Below are 14,765 nucleotides of genomic sequence, written 5' to 3' on the forward strand. Positions count from 1 at the left end.
GTATTTCAATGAACACGTGATCAAAAAGCATGGCGAAGTTATCATCTTGGGAGAGACTTTTGAAGAAGCCAGTGAATCTCTGCCCGACAAAGATGATAGCTCAGAAACGGAAGTTAACAACGATTGCTCTCTAGATCAAGATGACATCTTTGATGGAACATCGGACAAAATTTATTACGATGACGAATCGACAGAAAGTAACTTCAATTATGATGCAAGTTCTCATTATTATACTATTAATGAAGATTCCTCAAGTCTTTGGGATCAATTCTGGTATTTTTATTAAATAGTTTTTGATAATTGATTTTGTGTGATCTTTTATTTGTAGGTAAAAATAGAGTTTTGTGAGGGTAGAAAAATATAAAAATCTAAAATGCAAAAGGTGTAGTAAAAAATATAAATGGCTAGTTAGTCGTCTTCGTAATTCATACTTGCTAGTTCGTCCTCTATCTCTTTCATTATCGTAGATGAGTTCTTGACGGTACTGGCGCTAAGAGTGATCGTGGAATCTTAATTGTGAAATCCTTCCTACCGTTGTCTTGAAGGCTTTTTCTCGATGCCTGTGATAGATAAAGAGATGGAGTTCTGTAGCAGGCTCGAAGATGAATTCATTGAGGCAGAAGCTGGACGTCTACGAGACCCAGGCTCGAACTTGGATGCACGCTTTGTTATGTTCAATATTTTTCTGCTAAGTTAAAGTGGCTTGCATTATGAGAACATTTCCTGAGATGCAGTAACAGCTGATTGTGGCCTCACGGAGACTCTTGGGTTCTTTTTTATAACCGTCTTTCTTTTCGAATTTTGATCTTCTTTCACCTCTTCTTCATTCTCAGTAGGGACCGAAGCGGAATAAGGAGACCATTGTTTCGGTATCTGATTCGGTGTGGTTCTTCTTTCAAAAACAGTTTTCCTATAAACGTTAAAGTGAGTCTAAACAAAGTACGCACCTTAGCGCGGAATAGTCGATAGTAGTAAACTGAGACGATTGTCTCTGCCGTTGATTCCATGCTGTTGAATTTCTATTTTGACGATATGAACTTTCATTTACTAATGGAGCATTTTCTTCTAACTGCTCGACTTGAGAGTAGAGTCGTTTAACATTTTCATATGCTTCAAGTTTCAGCTCCCTTTCTACTTCTAGCATACGGCTTGTTTGTTTCAACGCCTATAACGATATAGACTTTGTCTAGATAAAAAAGGTCTTACCGTTGTTTTTTCGTCTTGAAGTTGGCTTGTCGCGAATTTCAGCTCTCTTATTTCTTTCTCCAATCTCTCAATTCTTTCATCTTTTTCTATGATCTGCTTCTCATACTCAGCTATAAGCTCATTTTTGACACTGTCGACTCGATCTCTCCTCTTCGAACTGATGCTGCTTCGGCTGATTGTCGTCGTTGTTGATGGCCTTATAAGATCTTCGACTGATGATTTCTGGGGAATTTCTTCCCTGAGCTTTGTGATGACTCGATTCTGCGCTAAAACCTGCCCTTGCAGACTTGAAATCACATCCAAGCTATCCCCTCGCAGTTTTTGAAAAGAAGTCCTGAGTGTTTCGATCTTTGCTGCGGATGATTTCTCAATTTCGTCAGCTTTTGCTTCTGAAGCTGCTGCTTGTTTTCTAAGTCGCACTTGCTTCAAGACGTTCCATGCAGCGTATGACTTTGGAGCAGGGGCAATCGGTCTCGTTTCGTTGTTGGCGATTTGACTGAATGTGTTTTCTTTTACGCCTTGAACAAGAGACATCAGTTGATTATGGATCGAGTTTTGGTAAAAATTCAATCTCGCGGCCATTTGCAGCATAGCTTGATACTGAGCAGTAACAAGCGGTCGAAAGTGCTCTTTCGCTTTCGCTCGTTCATCTTCTCGGACGTCGTTCAATTCTGATTTGAGCGAGGCATTTTCTTGCTGGAGTCTGTGAATCGTATTGGCTTGGTCTTGGTGTAGCTTGAGCATTTTAAACTTTGGATTGTCATCGGGAAAGTAAGAGATTTCATCAACATCTGAGCCGCGAATGTCTTTTATTCCTTGTTGAAAATCATTGTCAAACTGCTTCTCAACGCGTCCCCATTCTCTTTCAATCTGCCGGAGGATTGTTTCTTTGGAAGCTTTTGATAAGCCATGTTCCTGAAGAAGATCATCAAGCCAAAACCAGAACACAGGTTTTATCTTTGCTCCCTCTTGCGCAGATTTCTTCTCTTGCTTAAGAAATGCTCGTTGTTGTTGTATTGCTTCTTGGTATTCCAATTCCATGAGTTTCGAAATCTCGCAGACCATGATCTCCAGTCTCGATACTCGATGCAAGAGCTTGTAAATCTGTCCTATGTCATCTATAACAACAGGTGCCTTGGGTGCCCTTATGGTCACGTTTTGCGTTTCGCCGAGTTTTCGCACGAGTGGCATCAGAATCTCATTTCGGAAAACGCGTTCAAACTCTTGAAGAACTTGAGGATTTTGATAAATGCTGCCGACTTTGAGCTTCCTTGCGCCCCAACGAGCTTTGAGGGGGATCAAACGCATGTATGTCGTCAGAAATGATACTGTGAATTCAAGAGCCTGGAAAAATGAAGAACTCATATTGTCAATAAGTTAAATTACCTCATCAGGTTGAAAAATCGCCAGTTTGTCCTTCGCCCGGAGTCGGTCCGTGATTGATCCATCGTGCGTCTCAAATGCGCTCAGCGCTTGGGCCAGGGAAGGTTTGGACTTGGTGATGCTGACCGGTACTTTCCCTATTAGTTTGAAAAATTTAGCAACGCCTCTTTCTAGTCATGGTGTTTTCATGCAAAGTAAATGATAGTGAATGGTAAATGAGAGAAGATTCCTATCTGCGGATGGAAAAATGACGATCTCGTCGATTTTCAAAGAATTTAAAAATTGAATTCAGCATGCGGCAGAAGGTAAAAATTAGATAAATGAAAAAGTAAATGAGAACGATAATGAAATCCATTTGCCTGCATTTTGTCGTCGGATGCCAATAGTACTCTCGCAGTCGATTATTGCATCTTCAACGAGAACTGAGACAGATAAAGTCTCTGCATGAGCATTGTGGACATCAGTTCTTTCCAAGGGCGCAATTATTTGTCCGAGACATGTTTCAAAATACTTCCAGGGCTGGACGAAGTTATTTTCCGTTGGATATCGAACCATTTTAAATGCTTTCTCAAACGAATTCATCAAGTCCAGTCCGCGTCTCATCAATCCTCTCTTCACGAAGCGCTCCCTCAGAAATTCAATCGAAAGTTCATTTTCCAAGAGGAATTGCTGCCGAGATAGTACCAATACTTTTTTAGACTGCTGTGGGTCTTCGATTCTGTCAAGATGTCGTCTGAGCTCTAGGAGGTTTTGATGAATGCCTTCCGCTCCGCCCCATGCTCCTTTTTCGCCAACTCCGAATTGGCCTAATCGAGATTGGCCTATCCAAAGTCCGACTATGTCTGCCAAACTGCTGATTTTTGTTGACCATATCTCCAGTCCAACAAGAAGCTCGTCTGGTTTCAGTTTTCGTCCAGCATTTAAGATGGTACTGTAGTGAGAAAGTTTCCAAAGATCATTTGGTCCGTTGACCGTCATAACATCGACCTGCTCAGGATCATCCTTTAGACTTGTCCCCATCGTAAAATGACTAGAGTGGTAGTCTCCTTCCCATTGGTTTCGAATTAACCAGAGCAATCGATTCGTTTCTTTGATAATTGTCACCCGGTACCCGATTTCGTCGATGACATCGTCAAGAACTTTGAGAAGAACTTTCAACGCTTCCTTTTTGGAGATCGATATTGAAATCATAGAGGAAAGCTCAAAGTTATTGAAATTTATACAACAAAACCTCTAATATAGGCGGCCTATATCAATAAATTTTAGATTTGTGAGTCGAGCCCCATTCCTGTCTAACTTTTTCTTGCGATCCTGAAGCATTTGAAAATGCCTCATTGTACTTTGATCGAACCCATTGTCTCTCCCACTGGATCGAAAGAAAGGAATCTGCAAACGCATGTTTAGCTTTTCCCATTCCATCTCCAAGTGCGGTCGTGGCCGTGGTGACGGTCCCGCTGTCCATCATCGAGACAGTACCTTCCGGGCCTGGCAGTTTTTCGCCGTTTTCTCGTGTGTCGCTGAAGATTGTTGGCCCTTCCCATGTAGCCATGATTTCGCAGGCTTGGCAGCAAAGCTGTAAAAGCTGATTGTGCCGGTGTTGGATTTTCACTGTGACTTCTAATTTGTTCAGTAGCTTGTCTTCCTGAGCGATATGAAGAAGTTGCTGAAGACTTGAGAAAGTGAGTCCTTTTGTCAATGTATCGTCAAAATCCTGAGCTGCGAGGGAAAACGAGCCTGGTCTGAATCGGTCCATCGCACGCTCATCTGGCGGAACAGATCGAACCCCTCGCAAAACCTCCGGTCTATCTTGACCAGATCCTAAAGATGGCTGCGCGAGACGAAGAAACAGATGCGATTTGGAGAATCCAAGAGTTTCGGCGATTCCTATGTAGTTATTATTCAGGTAAAAGGTTTCATTCGCCAGGTTTCTGAGGTGCAGAAGACTAAAAGTTGCCTTGTGAAGATTGATCAAATCGGGAGTTTTTAGGTTTTCGTTTTCTGATGCAGCTTTGACGAGTGCTTCTGGAGAGAATTTGAAGGAAAGAAGATCTTTTTGGATCGACATAGCGTAGTTCATCTGGTCCTCGCGCTTCGGTACGACATTGTAACATGCTATCGCTGCATCGTAAATGTTCACAAGCGTCTGGCTCGATTGCATCACAGTCGACTCACCAGAGCTCGTGTTGAATTCGATCTCGGCGGCATTCTCAATGTCGTGAAGTATTTCGAATATCTTTGGAATCATCGGGTTGATTTCGAATAGTTGAAGACGATCAAGTGACGAAGTGTCGAAAGAAGGGATGAGCGCCATTTTTGGACCCAAGTCGTTTTCTGAGTTAAAAAGTTGATTGATATTCCTCAGCTCTTGAACTGTAGCTGTTCTCTGTTTCCGCAAAAGTGTGAGTTTCCGGTGTAGAACGCGCAAATGTTGAAGCATGTGAATTTTGGAATGTGGATGGCCGAGGTCGTGAAAGAAGTCCGCAGTGAGTAAATGATTGATATGCTGGGATAGGTTCTCCAAATCTTTTAGGCTCGTCGCGTTGAAAACTGCGTCAAGGAGAATTTCGCAAATTTCGCCTTTTGCGGCTAGAATTTCGCCTGTTCCAGCCCAAATGTCGTGAAGAAGTGCATCGTAGTCAACGTTTACCGAGTTTTTCAGAGTGTAGTTAGATGATAATGCAATTATATGGTGCTTTTCATGGTTACAATTTTTGTGAGATAATATCAGTTTTTTATGTGTTGTTGCAACCGCCCTCAAGCTCATCCAGTTTATCCAACGCAGCTTGATATACAACCGGATGTCCGTTGTAATCCTTGACGGACATAACTGTACTTCCGTAGATTTCTTCCCTATCGTAAAAATCCATGAAGCATTTCACTTGGTCCAATTTGTCGACTTCTATACTTTGCAGTGCCTCGATTAATTTCTTACAGGTTCGCTGGGTTGAAATTATGTAATTGAAGTGACACAAAGAAAGATATCTGAATCGACGAAGCTCGAGGAATCGTAAATGTAAGAAGCTCAAATATGCGCCTGAACCAATACTCGCATCTTTCTGTGACGATTTAATCTTCATTTCCGCATCTGTTCCATCGGAGAGTCCAAGCATTTGGTAGCTCCTAATGAAGTCGTAAGCACCATCGCCCGTGTAGTTCGGATTGTCTTGCACGGTCTTTTCTGGCTCTAGACAGGCGTTGAGTGTTTTTAACCACTTTTTATTGAGATCTTCTTTTTTCCGCCTCTCGGATACGTCTTTTGGTATGCTTTGTTTTCTTGGAGTGCACTAAAGGAATGTCTGAGGCCTTGGAATCAAGATGAGTACTTACGGGGCCATCGCCATTCAAAGACACTTGAGACTGTTTAGCTGCGAAAGTTATATCTTCTATGCACTTCTTATACCAACTGGTCACTTTTGCTGGATCTCGAATTTTCGCAAACTCTGACAAGGCTTCAATATTCCTGTTGATCACATCTTTCTCAATCAGCAAAGCAAAACTTCTAACTGTCGCCATTTGTGAGGGAAGAACATCGTTGAGTGAAGTCGGCCAGTCAGTTTGCTTGAGAACTGGCTTGTTATAACTCGGATCGGCAATATTTAGAAAGACAAATTGTTCGTTTTGTTCTTGATGGATTTTTCGGAACTTTTGATGAGTTGAGGTGAAGAGCTCTAGTTCGTCTGCAGCTGTGCGCAATTGCTCGGGCATTTCGATGTCATAACGTCTACAGAGAAATTTAATAAGACTTTACTAGCGATGAAAAACCTCAGTAGCGTCCGTAAAAACGGTAAGAAATCATCTTTCGCCATTGAAATTCTCCTAGGTGAGCTCTCTGCCAGCGACTGAGTATCTCGATAAAACATCGAAACGGTATCTTCTTCGTCAAAGAACCTAAGAATCTTCTCCTGGCAGAATCTCAGCGGATCCAGTGCTTCTGGTGGTGATGATTTTGCGTTTCGTCCCACGATTCTGTCTGATAGCCGCGAGCTTTTGTTCCGGTCCCTTGAACGTTTTGGCTTTTCGACAATCATTTTTTGAAGTGGAAGGTTTTTGAGCTTGAGACGAACTTCGCTGAGCTTAGTGTTGAGTTGCGCCTGTAAGCATTCATGTTTGGTCCAAAGATGGACATCGTTGCTCCTGAGCGTGCCCTTCCACTGCTCGCCGACGAGTGTCGCGTCGAGAAAGCTTTGCAAGTGCTCTTTAACATGTTTGGCGTGTCCAAGCTCCTGTCGTGTATCAGCCAGAGTGCTTCTGTATTTATGACTGAATACACACATGTCATCATTTGGTGATAGCTGCAGAACAAGTTGTTTACCTGACCTTGTCGAAATCCTCCGCAGTTCGGTGACGCTTGGACACAGCAAAACGCCGCCATCTTGTGGATAGTTGAAAGGACCTGTTCGAAAGCTCGGAGACAGTAGCTTCCGCACATTGTGCTCCCACAGAGTTCAGGCTTTACTGAGAGAATAGTTAAACTTTTTCTATTCTAGAACAGTTATTTTTCCAGGAATCTTTTGAACCCGGGCCTATTTCTGCAGCAGCTTCTTCAATCGGGGTGTCCCTTCCTGGTAAAAATCCCTTCCTGGTAAAATTCCCTTCCTGGTAAAACTTTTTTTCTTTACCAGGAAGGGATTTTTACCAGGAAGGGAATTTTACCAGGAAGGGATTTTTACCAGGAAGGGAAAATCGAAATGTCTAATAAGTCAAAACATAAAATGAGATTATTGACTTCTGAATTTACTCGACCCCCCTCTGAGCATATTTTTATTGATTTTTAGAATTTTTTATTATATAAAATAATTTAGTCTGCCAACGCCAAGCGTGCCAGAAGGCCCAACCTTACGTTTTGAACGCACTCGATACAGGTTTTCATTACAGTTTTTTATGGAATTTCTGGACATCAAATTTCTGGACATTTTTCGAATTTTAAGGGGTTTAATTGGGACACTTTTAAAAACCAAAAGTATCAAATTTCTGGACATTTTTTCTCAAAAAAGATTTTCGACTCCGAAATTTATAGTCAAATTTGAGTTATGAAAGGTTATTCTATTTACGAAGAAGACTTTTTCTTGTAGAATCTTAGTATTTTAAGCAAAATTCGCTGCTTCATCGCACTTTATTATTGTTTTTAATCAATTTTTTGAAAAAAAAACGTTTAATTTTCCTCCGTGAAAAATTTTAAGCAATTGTGGTGGGACATTTTTTTCAAGGTTATGTATCAAATTTCTGGACATTTTTGTGAAAAGTGTGCGACAAAAAATGTCCAGAAATTCCATAATTAACTGTATTTTGTTTTTTTTTTTCATTAATGAGTTTGTCAAATCATTACGAATCATTCATTCAGGAATGCTCTTTGGGTTGAGTTCAAAGTCGCATTTGGGCTCGAATTGAATCCGACGGATTCGCACTTGGATTAGAATCAGGGCTCGGGAAAGGGCTCTTGTTTGGCTTTTGATTTGCGTCCGGACTCGAGTTTGGGTCAGGATTCAGTTTGGAGCGGAAACTTACCTCGATATTTCGACGTACGGAGGGGTTTTTCATAAAGTTCTCTAGATAGATCCATGTTGGGTTGCATCTGCTCCGCCCTAAACTGAATCGTCACCCAAACTCGAGTCCAGGCGCAGATCAAGAGCCCTTTTCTGAACCCTGATTCTAAACCAAGTGCGAATCCGTCGGATTCAATTCGAGCCCAAATGCGACTTTGAACTCAACCCAAAGAGCATTCCTGAATGAATGATTCGTAATGATTTGACAAACTCATTAATGAAAAAACAAAACAAAAAAATTCTAAAAATCAATAAAAATATGCTCAGAGGGGGGTCGAGTAAATAATTTCAGAAGTCAATAATCTCATTTTATGTTTTGACTTATTTGACATTTCGATTTTCCCTTCCTGGTAAAATTCCCTTCCTGGTAAAACTTTTTTTCTTTACCAGGAAGGGATTTTTACCAGGAAGGGAATTTTACCAGGAAGGGATTTTTACCAGGAAGGGACACCCCTCTTCAATCGTCTTCGAACTGAGTTTTCTGTCAAAGCTATCTCTCGCTAGTTTGTTGATTCTTTGCAGCGTGCAGGGATATTGATATGGCGGCTGTAAAACGATTATGATTTTTGTATTTGATTTGTGCCAATTTGATTGTTAAAAAATGGTGCGATAAAAAATTTTAATCACGGTGCCTTTTGAACAATAAGATTTGCAAGTTGTGCCTCGCGACGTGCGCGTAAAAGATTGTGCCGGTGGGATCCTTGTGCTGACAGAGGTTTTTCCAGATCCGACTGAATATAGAAACAAGTGATCAACCTCTCCTTGTGCGGTGTTCTGTGATGAGTCTTCTATGTTTCCCGATTCGTTTACCTCGGCAGCGAATTCTTCTTCTAACTCTCTGACTTTCGCCGTGCGGGCTTTCTCTATCAGAACCGCTTGAAAACGGTCCATTTTTGCCATTTTCTCTCAGACCGGGCCAAGGAAGGAAATAACTTCGTCGCGATTTAGACGGGGCTCTAGAGAAACACAGGAATATTAGATCTTCTGACAATCGGAAGAACGCTTGGAACGCAAATAGTAAAACGTATTTGACTTTTAGATTTATATGCAAACCGTAGAGATTAGTGCTGAGCCAGCTTGTGAGTACAGACAAAGTACTTCTAAGTCAATAATTGCAACTTATCGAAAAAAGTGAAAACAAGCTTACTCAGCAGTGATTTTTAGAGAAAAATTCTCTGAGAGTATCTTGTTAAACTGACCCGCGAAAGTTTGCCTGTGGCATCAGAGTCCATTCTCTTTAAAGATTTGGGCACACTTCTCTTCCATTGTGAATCGGCTGTGGGCTCTAAATCGTGATTTTGGAAAGTTGAAAAACGAGAGCTTAGGGCACAAAGACTCCCAAACACAACACCCTCTCAATGGACTACGATTGTAACCACTGTTTGATCACTCATTAAAGCCACTCTAGCGCTTTTAAATTCCCTTCCTGGTGACTGGAAATTTCATGCTTGTTTAATTTGGCTCATCATTAACGACGATTTTATTATGTTTTTTATTGATAAACTTGTAGGACAATTATCAAGAGATGTTCAGGGGCAAAAAGCAAAATTTTAAAACAATGAGGACAAAGGGTATTTAGCAATATGGGTTTGTGATCTTCTCGATGAATTTGGAAACTCGTTTCACTTGCTTGGCTTTCTTGCCGTCAGTGCAGGAGTAGTTGTCGATAAAAGCTTGAAAGCCTTCTTTAATTTGCGTAGCTTGAGTGCAATGATCGTCGGAGCGGTCGTGATCTCGGTCCCAGATGGCAAAGTCATTACTTTCATATTTCTCTTCATTGTATGGAGACTTAAATATTGTGAAAATATTTAAGCTTTTCGAAGTTGATCATTTACCTTGCAGTTTTTCTGGATACTGTTGAATGCATTTCGTGCGAGCTTGCCAGTTCGAAGGGTGAATTTTCCGACTCGGTTGTGGTCTTCGAGAACATTCGATGTCATTTCGATCCATTCTTTGAGTGTTCGAACAGCATCGGAGTAGGCCATTGGTGGCCAAATGCATTCATTGTCGTCGTCCTTGGTGTATCCATCGTCACAGATGCATTCATAGCCTCCTTCGTTGTTCTCGCAAGAAGAATTCGCTCCGCATGCATCGTCTGAAAGACATTCATTGATGTCAGCGCACACGACAGCAGTTTCAGCACTGGAAAGAGCATGTTGGTATCCGACGGGGCAAGCTTCAACTTCCAAGATGATTGTCATACATTGTCGGTCAGACACGCGGCCGTAAGGATCGTAGACTTCAGCACAGTGAGCATGATCGCGTTGAATCGCCTGAGCAGCTGTTGGTGTCCACGTGCAAGTAGCCTCGCCTTTATCATCAAAAGCAGAACATTCCATGCCATCTGGCATACTAAATTGATATCGAGGGAAATCATAAAATGTTTGATTTCCCAGTTTATATGATGCAGTCCATGTAATCGTGATTAGATTCGGATTTTCGTCATCATCAGTATTACGGCGTTTTCTCCCAGCGCAGAGCCAAGGGTAGCAATCCGGACCTTGCGACAAGTTTATCCAAGTAAAGTATTTTTGTTGTTCATCTGTAAGATCATCTCTGACAGAGATTGAGGGTGAATTTGTACAATAATCTGGCTGTGTAACAGTTTGTCTTCGACGTCGACTATGGTCATGCTCTTCGTCGTGATCAGGGAAGATTCCGGCATACAATTTATCTCCCTCTGGGATCATGTCACCTCTAATCGAGTCCATGTCGGGTTCAAAAGTGACAACGATGAAAATAAGCGGAACTGAGTGAAGGAGATTTCCATCGGAATCAAAATCTTCAACTTGAAGGGCAATCGGCTTATTACTAGGCCCCTGCTCGTCGAATTCAGGGTGATATGTGACGACACAATTCTCTTCGTCAAGCGAGAAGCTTTGCATATTAGCTGGATCGTACTGGAAATTGTATGCCTCAGAACTGTCTCCCCATCGGCAGCGCACATCGTCTTCGTCAGTGACTCCTATGTGATACTTCTGGTCCACGCAGCCTTTCATGATTACCCAAATAGGTCGTGCAGCGAAACGTGGTGCGCTATTTGCGACATCATTTACAGTTGCCTTGAATCCAAAATTTCCTTGAGCAACACTTCCCGTATCAGTTGAGAATGGGATCGTGCAGCATCCACTCCCTGTATGCGTGAATGATGTCACGCCAGTCGTATCAATTTCAAACGTTTTCGTTCCGAAGCACCAATGTGATGTGAAATGAACCGATGGGTGGTTCTCTATATTCGTGACCGTGTAATGCGATGGAAAAGTCCCGATTCCGCTGATGACTTCATTGATTCTGGCGTACGACGACTCGATATTGTCGTCAATATCGGATTGCTCGCAGCCGTTGTATCCATCTGAGTCCCAGTCCCATGTCGAGCCATAAGCATCACCAGGCGCTCGTCGCCATCCAATTGACCTTTCAACGCTGAGGATATTATCCCGCACATGCCGGTACTAATTAAATTTGATGATATTTAATTAATGTATTAATCTTATTATATTCATTTATTGAAAAAAAATAAGTTATTATAACGATTAAAATTTAACCTGTAAAGAATACGCTCTGAAGTGAGTCGCGCTCGCAAGCGAAAAAAGAGCAAAATCAATTTGAATCATAATGAAAGTCTCTCCAAAATGATGATTTCAGCAATGAAACACCCGCCTTTTTATAGGGCACTCAGTTATGGTGCGGTGCACGGTGGTGCGCGAGCGCAGGAATTTCCAAGGGAATATTTTGACGCGGGTCCTCCGGATTAGCGGCCACATCCCATTTTTAGCTCCACGGTTTTGCTTTATCTAAACGTGAGTGCTCTCAGCTTCTTTTTTCCATATTTATTATGACATCCTTTCAGAAGACTTCCGGAACGTGGAAAAGATTCACGGTTCTAAGATGTTCCTCCGATATTTTTTCAAGTAAAATATGATAATTGATGTGGATAAGCAACGAATCACAAAGTTTCTAGGGAAAAACGTTCGTGGAGTATTATGAGTAAAAGACTTGAATATCACTTGTTACAAGTGACTTGTATAACTCTAAAATTGCGAATTCCCGAGAAAAAGGTCGCGCCGTCAAGCACTCAGCTTTATTCTACCAACAAACGATTAGTGCGTCATTTTTCCAAGCAGGACTCGCGTGGTGTATCTCGTGCATAATATTCCACCTTCAAATCTGCTTATAAGATCGAAACGTCAGCAAAACAAGAACAGAAAACGTCTTATACGACATAAAGATTAAAATGGAACTGCTGAATGGTACATTTTTCGCGCTAAAACTGGGCAGACCGTGGGGGTAATCCGATTTCTTGAATGAGGTTTGCGGGGAAAAAGAACCGGAAAAGAAAATTTCGAAGTAAATCAAAAAGTTCAATTTTGAATGTAAAATTATTTTTATGGCTTCAACTCCGGGAGTCTTAATTTTGCTATCTCGGTCCAAGTAGATCCGTTCTCAACCGCTTTTAAAATCGGATAGGCCTCGGAAAAATCTCACTTCATCAGATCTTCATTCTTTTTTCCGAGTCAAGTTAAAATCTGTTTATATTTTTATCCGCTGAAAGTCGATATGGGCACTTCGTAAGACATGGCTTAGAGCATCTAATTGCTTGTTCAATATTCAATACCGCAAAAGATAACAAACTGAGTGAGTATCAAGATCTAATGGAAGCCATTTTTTATTTTATTTCAGCGGGGCTCGTAACTCAAGATTTGTCCTTGAGCTGAGGGAATCGTTAAAATACTCAAAACAACCAGTCAGAGACTGAGAGAAGTCTGAGAGAAGAAGAAAAGAATGGGAAATTATTTTAGCACAGAAGTTGAGTAATTTACCAATCTATCTATGAAAATGAAAATTAAGCCCGATCCCGCCCCGACGAATGTTGGGCCAGGCCGCAAAAGTAAGTTGAATATGGAGACAAAAATGACTTACATATTCCGTTTTGAGGCACTTTTTGATATGTATCGCTTTGAAAGATAATGCAGCTGCTTATAAGCTTCTACTTGCTACTTGTGCTCTCGCTTCTACTCACAATTTGAGTTTCAAGTGATATTCATTTTTTAAATGCGTGTCCGAATATCACCAAAATGTAGTCAATAGTCTGATTTAAGCACTGATAGGTGGGCTAGCCACAAGACTCGCCGGAGGTCACCAAAAGTAAGAGGTTCAAAAGTTGCTCAATTTCAAGAACGCTAAAAAAATGAGCAGCTTTTGAATATCTCTCTGTAGCATAAGAAGGCAAAAAATAAAACCATAAACGAACTCAGCGAGGAGGAGAAGATGGAAGAGCTCAAAAACACTTTTGATTATTTCGACAAGGATGGATCTGGCGAGGTAACTCCTCGTACAGAATCTTTTTTATAAAATCTAAGATTTCCATCGATGAAGTTCGCTGCGCCCTAAATGCTTTTGGCTTCTTTCCATCTGAGGCATTTCTTCAAGAGTGCCTGGAGAAGTTTGACTTGGACAACAATTGCTTGATCGACTTTGACGAGTTCAAATTCATGTATGCAACGTTGATGAACGATACGCCTAAGACCGTTGCCGCGGAACTGTGTGAAGTTTTCAAGTAAGGTTTAAATCAATGCTGAGTCTTCTCTAATCTCTAGTACTCTGGAAGTTATCGACAAAAGAAAAGCAAACACTGTTGGCTACCACGGTATGGGCAACGACGAAGACGGCTTCATTCCAGATAGAGAGAACCCTCTCTACTTCTCAAACTACCATCCAACAGGAACTGTAGCGGTCGAAGATGTCGTCAGAATGCTCACGATGACCGGGACTAATCTGGACGAAAGCGAGGAGTGTTCAGCTATTAGGTAAAATCGGTTGAAAAAAGGTGAAAAAATGTTTTTAGCGAGCAAGAAGCAAGAACTTTTCTATCGCTCTTTGACAAGGACGAAAGTGGAAGAGTCAAAACATCACATCTTGTTGGATATCTTACTGAGAGTCATTGATATCGAAATAAGCGCGGAATAAATTTCTTCTTTTTATGTGTGTCCTTGTCACTCACTTTATTACTATTATCTTTAACGATGGTCACATCAGCATAAATATACATTTGGACTGACATAAAGGTCGAGATACAGTCTACCAATACAGACAATATGCAAAGTAATAGCAATAGGGCAAATGATCAAACTCCCCAAGCAAAAATGCAGTGGAATTCGAAATTTCGCACCCCAGAGTTGTCCGTTTTCAAATTCATTTTCCAGTTGAGTTTTGAATTGTTGCAATCTTATTAATAATGATTATAAAAAATTACGAGAGTCTTACTTGACTGATCTGGCGATGAGGATACCAGAGATAGCAATGAGACTTCCGATTTCTAGTATGAGCAATGAGAATAGAAATTTTTCGTACGACTTATGATACGTTATTGCCAGATAAATAGGGTTCGCGCCCAAAAAAACTATCTTTTGATAGACAAATCGAATTGTTTTCAAATTTTTACAGGTTAAATGAATCTGTTTAAAGATTAAAAAAACATATTTAGGAGAAAAAAAAATTTAAGGGTTGAAGAGATATAGGTCAATTAATGTTCAAAAACAATGTTAGTCAAATGCTTCCCAGAAATTTTTTAGATATATATATAATTTCGATTGAGGAGAACAAAATTCAATGAAAAAATTATGGGAAACAGAT

The 14,765-nt window shown here is 41.0% G+C and overlaps 4 protein-coding genes across 5 annotated transcripts; 1 reads left to right on the plus strand and 3 right to left on the minus strand.

Annotated features, from left to right (window-relative positions):
* Nucleotides 1-270: 270 nt before the first annotated feature.
* LOC145712092 (uncharacterized) lies at nt 271-4,900 on the minus strand. The gene is made up of 7 exons (XM_081789779.1): nt 3,887-4,900; nt 2,949-3,753; nt 2,593-2,726; nt 1,207-2,550; nt 948-1,165; nt 533-910; nt 271-490 (listed from the first exon to the last, which is right to left on the minus strand). Exons 1-6 carry the CDS (start codon nt 4,898-4,900, stop codon nt 709-711), a joined length of 3,717 nt encoding a protein of 1,238 aa, XP_081645905.1. The 3' UTR covers nt 271-490; nt 533-708.
* A 376-nt stretch (nt 4,901-5,276) lies between these two features.
* Nucleotides 5,277-7,019, minus strand: LOC145695872 (uncharacterized). The gene is made up of 4 exons (XM_081772915.1): nt 6,902-7,019; nt 6,352-6,849; nt 5,917-6,310; nt 5,277-5,873 (listed from the first exon to the last, which is right to left on the minus strand). Exons 2-4 carry the CDS (start codon nt 6,615-6,617, stop codon nt 5,322-5,324), a joined length of 1,212 nt encoding a protein of 403 aa, XP_081629041.1. The 5' UTR covers nt 6,618-6,849; nt 6,902-7,019; the 3' UTR covers nt 5,277-5,321.
* A 2,596-nt stretch (nt 7,020-9,615) lies between these two features.
* On the minus strand, nt 9,616-11,752 carry LOC145695964 (uncharacterized). Its single transcript, XM_081773020.1, has 3 exons — nt 11,678-11,752; nt 9,968-11,584; nt 9,616-9,920 (listed from the first exon to the last, which is right to left on the minus strand). The coding sequence occupies exons 1-3, from the start codon at nt 11,744-11,746 to the stop codon at nt 9,708-9,710; spliced, it is 1,899 nt and encodes a 632-aa protein (XP_081629146.1). The 5' UTR covers nt 11,747-11,752; the 3' UTR covers nt 9,616-9,707.
* Nucleotides 11,753-12,834: 1,082 nt separating this feature from the next.
* Nucleotides 12,835-14,089, plus strand: LOC145708638 (uncharacterized). Of its 2 annotated transcripts, none has more exons than XM_081786335.1 (7): nt 12,835-12,938; nt 12,981-13,020; nt 13,232-13,284; nt 13,356-13,454; nt 13,493-13,689; nt 13,730-13,939; nt 13,978-14,089. In XM_081786335.1, the coding sequence occupies exons 4-7, from the start codon at nt 13,401-13,403 to the stop codon at nt 14,075-14,077; spliced, it is 561 nt and encodes a 186-aa protein (XP_081642461.1). In that variant the 5' UTR covers nt 12,835-12,938; nt 12,981-13,020; nt 13,232-13,284; nt 13,356-13,400; the 3' UTR covers nt 14,078-14,089. The 2 variants fall into 2 exon arrangements, with proteins under 2 accessions (XP_081642461.1, XP_081642470.1); XM_081786344.1 differs by having other exon boundaries at nt 13,241-13,284.
* The last annotated feature ends 676 nt before the right edge of the window (nt 14,090-14,765 follow it).

This window comes from Oikopleura dioica, chromosome 1 (genome assembly GCF_907165135.1).
Source record: "Oikopleura dioica chromosome 1, OKI2018_I68_1.0, whole genome shotgun sequence".
NCBI lineage: Eukaryota > Metazoa > Chordata > Appendicularia > Copelata > Oikopleuridae > Oikopleura > Oikopleura dioica.

What these genes read in the sequence shown, in the direction of transcription:
- LOC145712092 (XM_081789779.1), bottom strand. Translation starts at nt 4,900, where the DNA reads ATGGCGCTCATCCCTTCTTTCGACACTTCGTCACTTGATCGTCTTCAA. An exon ending in CATCCGACGACAAAATGCAG is followed by an intron (nt 2,727 to 2,948) that starts GCAAATGGATTT and finishes TCAAACTAATAG; the next exon opens with GGAAAGTACCGGTCAGCATC. An exon ending in CGATTTTTCAACCTGATGAG is followed by an intron (nt 2,551 to 2,592) that starts GTAATTTAACTT and finishes TCATTTTTCCAG; the next exon opens with GCTCTTGAATTCACAGTATC.
- LOC145695872 (XM_081772915.1), bottom strand. Translation starts at nt 6,617, where the DNA reads ATGATTGTCGAAAAGCCAAAACGTTCAAGGGACCGGAACAAAAGCTCG. An exon ending in TTTTTACGGACGCTACTGAG is followed by an intron (nt 6,311 to 6,351) that starts GTTTTTCATCGC and finishes ATTTCTCTGTAG; the next exon opens with ACGTTATGACATCGAAATGC. An exon ending in CTTTGAATGGCGATGGCCCC is followed by an intron (nt 5,874 to 5,916) that starts GTAAGTACTCAT and finishes ACATTCCTTTAG; the next exon opens with TGCACTCCAAGAAAACAAAG.
- LOC145695964 (XM_081773020.1), bottom strand. Translation starts at nt 11,746, where the DNA reads ATGATTCAAATTGATTTTGCTCTTTTTTCGCTTGCGAGCGCGACTCAC. An exon ending in TCAGAGCGTATTCTTTACAG is followed by an intron (nt 11,585 to 11,677) that starts GTTAAATTTTAA and finishes AAATTTAATTAG; the next exon opens with TACCGGCATGTGCGGGATAA. An exon ending in GTATCCAGAAAAACTGCAAG is followed by an intron (nt 9,921 to 9,967) that starts GTAAATGATCAA and finishes ACAATATTTAAG; the next exon opens with TCTCCATACAATGAAGAGAA.
- LOC145708638 (XM_081786335.1), top strand. Translation starts at nt 13,401, where the DNA reads ATGGAAGAGCTCAAAAACACTTTTGATTATTTCGACAAGGATGGATCT. An exon ending in ACAAGGATGGATCTGGCGAG is followed by an intron (nt 13,455 to 13,492) that starts GTAACTCCTCGT and finishes ATAAAATCTAAG; the next exon opens with ATTTCCATCGATGAAGTTCG. An exon ending in GAGGAGTGTTCAGCTATTAG is followed by an intron (nt 13,940 to 13,977) that starts GTAAAATCGGTT and finishes AAATGTTTTTAG; the next exon opens with CGAGCAAGAAGCAAGAACTT.